This window comes from Austrofundulus limnaeus, unplaced genomic scaffold, assembly GCF_001266775.1.
Source record: "Austrofundulus limnaeus strain Quisiro unplaced genomic scaffold, Austrofundulus_limnaeus-1.0 Scaffold252, whole genome shotgun sequence".
Classification (NCBI taxonomy): Eukaryota; Metazoa; Chordata; class Actinopteri; order Cyprinodontiformes; family Rivulidae; genus Austrofundulus; species Austrofundulus limnaeus.
Window position 1 is genome coordinate 28,383 of NW_013952654.1, and position 8,304 is coordinate 36,686.

At 36.8% G+C, this 8,304-nt stretch overlaps 1 protein-coding gene across 3 annotated transcripts in view; it reads left to right on the plus strand.

The window, feature by feature from the left end:
- zgc:113279 (NF-kappa-B inhibitor zeta) overlaps window positions 1–4,687 on the plus strand; it is a gene marked incomplete in the record, with an annotated part of 12,213 nt that extends 7,526 nt beyond the window's left edge. For all 3 annotated transcript variants that reach the window (XM_014020447.1, XM_014020450.1, XM_014020448.1), the window contains 3 exon segments: window positions 2,410–2,470; window positions 3,701–3,883; window positions 4,187–4,687. In XM_014020447.1, coding sequence (XP_013875901.1) covers window positions 2,410–2,470; window positions 3,701–3,883; window positions 4,187–4,275 — 333 coding nt within the window.
- Window positions 4,688–8,304: the final 3,617 nt, after the last annotated feature.

Below are 8,304 nucleotides of genomic sequence, written 5' to 3' on the forward strand. Positions count from 1 at the left end.
GACAAGCAAATGGTTCCATTTACTGGTCAGTGTGCCAGTATGTATGGTTCCATTTACTGGTCAGTGTGCCAGTATGTATGGTTCCATTTACTGGTCAGTGTGCCAGTATGTATGGTTCCATTTACTGGTCAGTTTGCCAGTATGTATGGTTCCATTTACTGGTCAGTGTGCCAGTATGTATGGTTCCATTTACTGGTCAGTGTGCCAGTATGTACCGTACAAACCAAACCAAACCCAACTGGATTTAAAGTGTTCGTCATGACTGCATCATGGTCTGGTCCCAGACTTTGTACCAAAGAAAGACCACCTTCAGAGTTAGAAGAGGGTTAGGACATTGAAGAACAAGCTGTTATTCATTTGGTAAAGTCTGTTCCCCAAGAAGCCCACCTGTTCTTTGACAGGTTCTTTCAGGACGGCCTGTTGCACTCAGAAAAGGACAGAGCACTTTTCACTTTCTGGACCTGGAAATCACCAACTCACGTCTTCAGTACTTAGTAACTACCAGTTTCTGTGACTTCAAACTTCTCCAAACAGAAATCACAAGTGAAAGTGAAATGACTAACTCTTAGCAAAAAGTACTATACTTGAAGTTAAGGATACTTAAGTATAAGGGCTGCAACGATACAGAAAATTCACGAGTCGCTTCGGTTTAATACTTTAGTCTCACGGTTCGATATTTTTTTGATACAAAAAAGAGAAACGTCCATGCCCCTTTTAACTTGTAATTTATTTAAATTAATTATGAACATTTGTTTAACCTCAAAAGTCCAGTTTTTAAATTAAATGTTGCTGAAACAGCAAGTTTCTCAGTGGATCTGAGCTCAAAAATACAGCCTAGGTGGAGTAGTCGAACACAGATCCACTGATCCTTCAACACAGAGCATCTTTAGAAGACAAGTTGATAAAGTTAATTTAAATATCTGTATTGTTCCATACAAGTGTGTGTTGAACCTAAAGCACTGTTCGATACGGGTACATGTGTTGTTGCACCCCTAACAGTTAGGTTTGGTGAAAACTGAATGATTCCAACATCAAGCATGTTTTAAAGAGATGTTGCTGTATATTAAATGAGGCATGAAAAGAATATTTCACTGTTTATTTAGATTTTTCATGGCTGAAATGTCTTCAGTAGCTCACATATCAGATCATATTTACTTTGACTGAGTAGTTCTGTGATAAGTTGTTTGTACAGATTATGGTGGATTCGGTTCTATTCAGTTGACCTGTGAAGACAAACATCATTATCAGGGAGCTCAGGTGAACAATCTGGAAACAATCCAACAGAGCCGGTTTTAGCAGCAAAGCAAACGTCAGCATAGTTCCAGCTCCTGACTTCAAAGCCTTTTGATTTGACGTGTGTAGTCCTTCCAAAGGTTTGACAGTAATTCAGGCTGTGTACTACAGACAAACTGTTACTTTTCCAACGCCTTTCAATGCTGAATCCATCTGAGGTCAGTGAAGACATTAAAGCTCAGCATCTGAGAGACGGAGGAATTCACTTAGTAAATCTTCACACAATCTGAATCACATCTAAACTCATTCCTTAGTTTTCAGCAGAAGCATCAAATCAAGATCAGGTTTAAATCTGCAAACAAATGAAAAAGCATGTTTTGGCCCAATATTCTGACCAATGCATCCCTCCAAGTCCGCGTGTCAGACTGTCATTCCTGAACACAAAATAACTACTAAATACTACATGGAATATATCAGCCAGGGCGTGCTGCTGCACTGAAACTTGAACCTTCGTCATTCTGAGTTGAATGAAAAGACAGAACGCAAATCTTAAAGTGCCTGTGACATGATTTTTTTAAAATAAACATAAAGGCATTATCGGAAAGATAACAGTGTTAACATATTGGAAAAATGATTTCCCTCTGCTGAGATGAACACTTGTTGAGTTATTTACATGTGAAGTAACAGGAAGTGATGTCAGAGGGGAATGTCTGCACTGAACAGAGCGTTGATAAAATATCTAATGACAGACTGTGGAGAGGAATCTGATGTTTCTTTAGATTATTTTGAGTCTCCATCAGAGAGACATGAAGACGGGTCAAAGCTCAAATAACATTGTTTCAATAAACAAAGACCACAGAGTTTTCTTTCTTAAAGAGTTCCCCTTTGATGTCACTTCCTGTTGCACTTTGGTTGAGCCAAGTTCAAAAGAAAATATGCCAGTTATGTGACAAAATGGGTAAAATCACATGTTTTATGTAAGGTTTCTTATATAAAAATGTGTTTTCTTTGACTTTTTGTATTCGATGGATAGGCATGTCACAGACACTTTAAGTTTGTTTTATCAAGTAGAATTCTCAGGATTTCATTTTTTTTTAAACTCAGACTACAGCTGCTGTTGTATCTGAACATATTACTGTGATGCCTGAACCTAACCAGTCTGTTTTTATTCAACAGGTCCTGAGACAAGCCATGGTGGACGGGGTGAACATTGACGTTGACGCTGTTGATGTCTTTGGTAGGTTTCATCTCTTTCTTCAGATTATTTTAAATAAATATTTTAACATTGTTTAACCTGGGGAATAAAATGTGAATTAGGAGACATTTTTAGAATAAAAAACTGAAGGGGTTAGGGTCAGGACCTCACTGTGGTTCACAAAACACCAATCAGGGTCCTCTCCAGAAGTCAAACATTATTTTTTATTCATTTATTTATTCATTTCATTAAAACAAAACTAACAATTTATATACAATAAAAAGAAAAATATAAAAAAGAAAATTTAGAAAAACAATATACGTGTATCAAAATCACAAATGAAATGAAAAGTAGCAGAGAGGGAGTTTTTAATGAGAAAGCACTGTATATGTTGTATAACACAATAACAGGTCCACACCTGGTTTATTGTGTTGGAGTCTGAGGGAAAGCATGTAGGATAATTACAAATCCTCTTTTTTTATTACAGAAAAGAGCTGTGAGAATTATTACTGGAAAATATTGTCACTACCCATCAAATTGATTATTTATAAACTGAAAATATTAAAATTTTTGATTTGGTTGATTATAATATTCCACTGGTTATGTCCACAGAAACACATTACCTTTAAACATCCAAGTAAATTTTGTTAAGAGAAAAAGTTGTTATAACCTTACAGGGACAGAGATATTTGTAAAACCCAGATTCAGAACTAGTTTGAGGGAACGGTGTACTTTAACACAGGGAATAAAACTGTGGGATGATTTGAAGAGTGATGTTAAAATGCAGGATCATTGTGTTCATTTAAGAAAATGATCATGGTTCGAGTGTTAAAAAAATATGAAACAGTATAAAATGCACTTATATTAACTGTTATCCTAGAGGGATTAGATGTTCTTGTCTTTTGTTTTGTTAATGATGCAGATTTTTGTTGTATGAACGTATTCTTGGGAGAAAAGGAGCAGATATAAGATTTTTTCTTCTCTCTGCTGCCTTTCATTTTATTTGTGATTTTCATACACATATATTGTTTTTCTAATTTTTCTTTTTCATATTTTCCTTTTTATTGTATATATATTGTTTGTTTTGTTTCAATGAAATGAATAAATGAATGAATATTTAATAAAAAATGAAAAGAAAACTGTGAAAAAGTGTAGACTTTGATAACAAAGTTCAAAAATGCTCCAAGAAAATTTGATGTTCTCACATTCTCAGGCTTGTTACCAGTGGAGTTTGTGTTAGTTCTGGGGTTATAACAGTTGGTTTGTTGTCAGGAATGAGTGCGCTGCAGTGTGCTGCTGTAGCTCTGAAGACCAACATGAGTGAGGTTAAAGGCAGCCTGTCTCCAGATCACAGCAGACTGCAGACACTTCGCCAGGAGTACATGAGGGAGACCCTGGAGTGTCTGCTGCAGATCAGCAGCTATCAGCATAGCACAGCCTGCCCAGCTGCTGCAGGTAGAAACCTGTTACCTGACCTCTTCACACGACTGGGATTAGACTCTTCTTCTAACACTCTGTTTTAGAAGCTGCAGGTTTATTTACTGTGAGTTAAATATGTTTGGAGGAAACAGTAACCAAACTAAGCACTGTGAAGTTTCTTTAGCTGTACTCTCATGAACGCTCTTTCTTTTAGCTCATTTCTTAGTTCATGTTGTCAGAAAATGAGTCTCAAGCAGAGTTTGAGTGTGGCTGTATGGAGTTTATCTCTAACTGACACTTTAAAACCAGACGTTTGACAACCTTTTCTTTCCTTTTCAGGGGAGCTGACGAATGAAGTTCAGAGTTGGCTCAGCAGCCAGCACGTTTGCCTGGCAGGGCATTTTGCAACCCCGACAGTAATGTTCTGAGTTAGTTCAGGCTTGACTCGTGCTGTTAGGGACTGCAATTGGCTGGTCCCTTTCTGCACGAGGACGAGTTCAGGCCTGTTTCTATGTGAAGCATCTGATATTCTGTGTGGGTGAAAACATCTGACTTGCAATCAAATGTTTTATTTCAGCCTGCACAGAAAAGTTGGATGCACAATGTCTGGTTTCTATGAAACTTCCATTGTTTGTTACATAAATGTGACAAAATGTCCTCAAGCATCTGTGTCCACTAAGATTCCAGTGTTGGATGGCAGTGTATTATTACACAGTACACAGTACGACGACAGACATTCAGGTCAAGGATTAATAAAACTCTCCTTTGCATCAGTCTGAGACTGGGAAATGTTAAGTTTTTATTCAGCAGTTTAAAAAATGAAACTCACCTTAGATCATATGAACTGATCAAGAAAGGTTTATCACAGTCAGACAAAAAAAATCCTTTGTTCATATTTCATAAATAGCTAAACAATATGCTGAGGTCCAAATTTGTCCAAACCTATAATCCTATAATCCAAAAGTAAAGTAATGTAGGCTGCAGTGTGTTTTAAGATGTGACTGTAGGTCGTTTATTTATTTGGTGTCATTCATCCAGTACCAGATGCATACTATCTAATTGCACCTAATATATATATATATATATATGGTGAAAAACATTAAACCAAGCATTGAACCCTGTGGAACTCCTTGACTCTGGTGCATGAGGAAGATGTATCATGTGAAACTCTTCCTCACTCACCAGTGTTGTTGTTGTGCCATGCTCTGAAGACTCAGTGACCTGCAGCACATTTAGCTTATTATTGTGCATTAATAACATCAGTACACACTTTAAATGGGCTTTATGTTTTCAGTATGGTTCATTTAATTATTTAATAACTCAACATTTTCCTTCCAACTGGAATCCAGCTGGACTGTAGCCATTAACTTCACATATTGGATCTTAGAGACCTGGTGTATGGAGGACATTAAGTATTATGTTGTAATGGGAAGTTTGACTGCCTTCCTACAACTCAAACGTTTTTTATAAGTAGAAGAAAACAATCTTCTAGGTCTGTTTGTCTGTGATTTTGTTCAAATTTTTTAACATGTACAGATATTGAGTTCTGCTTGTTCCAATATGATGACTCCTGTGTCTCCTAACATTTACTGATGACTTGGATGGTGAAACAAGCTGAGCAGAGATGTGTTGAAAACATGTTTAAACTCATCGTGGCCAGAGGCTGGTGAAACAATGTGAACATAACACCAGCAGTGTCAGAGCTGGGTGCATTTTTTCATTTTGAATATCTGAATATATTTGGATGAAATCTGATCAGCTGTTATCAGTTATTTTGAAAGTCTTTTGATAGATCTGTACAGCTATGTGATGGTTGGTAATGATAAAGTATTATCATATAAATATATAGATGGAAAGAGGTATGCTTTTAAAGTGGGAGCTAAACCAAGCTTAATTAAAATGTACTGGTGTAATGTGTCATTACTGATGATTTTAAGGTTCAGTATACTTTGTTACGTTATATTATGTATCTTTTGTCAGGAGAGCCAGTGTGATGCTGCAAGTATTGCAAAAATAAATTATAAATGATTGTAGAAATAAATCAAATAATAAATCATATTTCTAATCATTTGTTTGTGTTTTGTTCTAATTATGTTTCAAATATGTAAGTCTCTTGATCAAATGAAATCTATAAGGTGTAATTTTGGTACAAATTACACAACCAGTCACTACTGGGAGTGTATTTTGTACTTTTTAAAACTCCTCTTAGTCTCCTGATCAATCTGGGTGATTACTGAACCTTGTGAATCTGACTGAATGCACAATCTCTCAATAAAAGCAAAAGGTGCCACTTTGAAGAATCTAAAACATATATTTTTAACACTTTTAAGTTTAATATATGGTTCCTTTTGTGTTTCTTCAAAGTCTGGGTGACTTCACTATTAATATATGATGTAGGACAGGGCTGTTCAACTAAACTGCTCCGGGGGCCACAGTTACTGCAGGTCAGCAGCTGAGGGGCCGAACATCCTGCAATTAAAGTTATGTAAATAAACCAAGTATTACAAAGATCTGTTACCTTTAAATTAGTTTATTTTGCTACATTTAATCATGAATACAACATACAGAACCTTATAAAAGTAGTGATAATTAAACATTAAAAACAAAAAGAACACATTTTGTCTCCTGTTTGAAACAAATATTTTAACATCTCTGACTTACCAAATTTTTAAACCAATTTTATTTTCACTTTCATCATTTTATCTTCAACTGCTTGTAGTTTTAACTGTCTTGAGTGTTTATAGAAATGTTTTTACCAGCTTGTAGCTGATATTCTGATGTTTCTGTAGATACCAAACATGTTTATGTTTAACTAAAACAACTTAGAGTCATTAAAGTAGAAAACCAGGGGTTTGGGTTTCAGAGATGAATGAAGCAATTGGCGGGCCGAACTTTGGTCACTCGCAGACCAGATGTGGCCCGCGGGCCGCCACTTGAATAGCCCAGATGTAGGAGAAAAAAACAAAAACATCAAATGAGAAAGTGTAAATACTTTGGCTGGTAATGTTGCTATCACATGTAGTCAGTTTCACTGGTAAATCTTTGATTTAAGCTGCTGGATTAAGGTTAAATTTGTACATTTTGTCACGTGTTGCACAACCTGTTTTCTTCAGATAGTTGTCTTATCAGAAAAATCTCAAGTCGTTTTCCAGACATCTAATGATGCTCCAGTTTAACTTCCAGCTTGTTATTTTGAAGCGAGATAAATCACGCTTTGCTGGAGACGTCAAGCAGGTTGTTTCGCTCCAGGCTAGTGTTTGCCAAGGAGAAGTTTTTTTTTTCAGTTTTCTTATTGCAGAAACGTTTGAAGGACAGATTGTGCCACACCTTTGACACAATTAGAAAGTAACTGTCAGTTTGAAAAAGGCTGCTGTTTTGATTAAAGTCTTAAGAGATTGCACAAATAAATACAGCTTGCTTGCACACATACACACTCGTGCATACAGTTTATTGCAGTTTAGCACTTTAAGCATTATTTCTTTGCAAACCTGACTGGTTGTCTCAGAAGGACAGAGGAACCTGCTCAGACAGTGGACAGCAGGTGCTGTGCACAGAAGACCTGGCAAAGCTTTGTTCTTGGGAGGTCCAGGGTTGTTTCTGCACAGCGTTTGTTGCTTACAAAGATGTCAGCACATCATGGTGTGACAGAGTTTGGAAAGAACAAGAAGTCCTGGAGCGATTTCTATCCAACGGGTTCATTTTCAAAAACTTCAAACACATCATTAATCTCCTCTGTGTTCATGTAATATACACTCAGAGAAGTACTCGTATGTGTTGCATATGCTATTGTTTAGTACAAAGCATTTTTATGTGTTGTGTTAATGTGTACATATTTATTATCTATTGTGTTTTTGTACCACCCTCTTTCTCTTCTTCTACTGCCTTAAACGGCATGCACAAATCTGCTTAACACTAAACTAATAAACTAATTATTGTTAATTAACAGACTGTTTGACATTAAAGGAAACTGGACTGAGTGTAGAAACTAACCATAGGCACGTTGATGAGAATAAATAGAGAGCTGGCTGACATGATGCTGAGAAAGAAGGTAAGTAAGTAAAGTTTTATTTATATTGCACCTTTTATAGAAAGTCTTTTTCTCTGCTTGGCCTTCAGAGGAGTCAGACGCTTTTTGCTCTCGCTCCCAAACCTCCCTTTTCCCTGCTTTGCAGCTGGGTCAAGACTTTCCTCTACCTGTCATTCGACGACAAAAGAATTATGGATCTGGACAACTGGTCTCTGAATGCAATTGATACTATTTTTTCCACTCTGAGATTGGAGTGAGGGGAGGGCAGCTGTCCCAGTGGAACCGTGGATGCAGGCTTAGTTTCTGGGTCCTGGGGGTGGAACCTGATCTGCCTGGCTCCTCTTTCCATTGAAGACGTCGAAGATATGTTTGTATTCGGATTTATGATAACTGGATTCCTGCTGATCGGCTGTGGAGGAGTCCCGGTTTA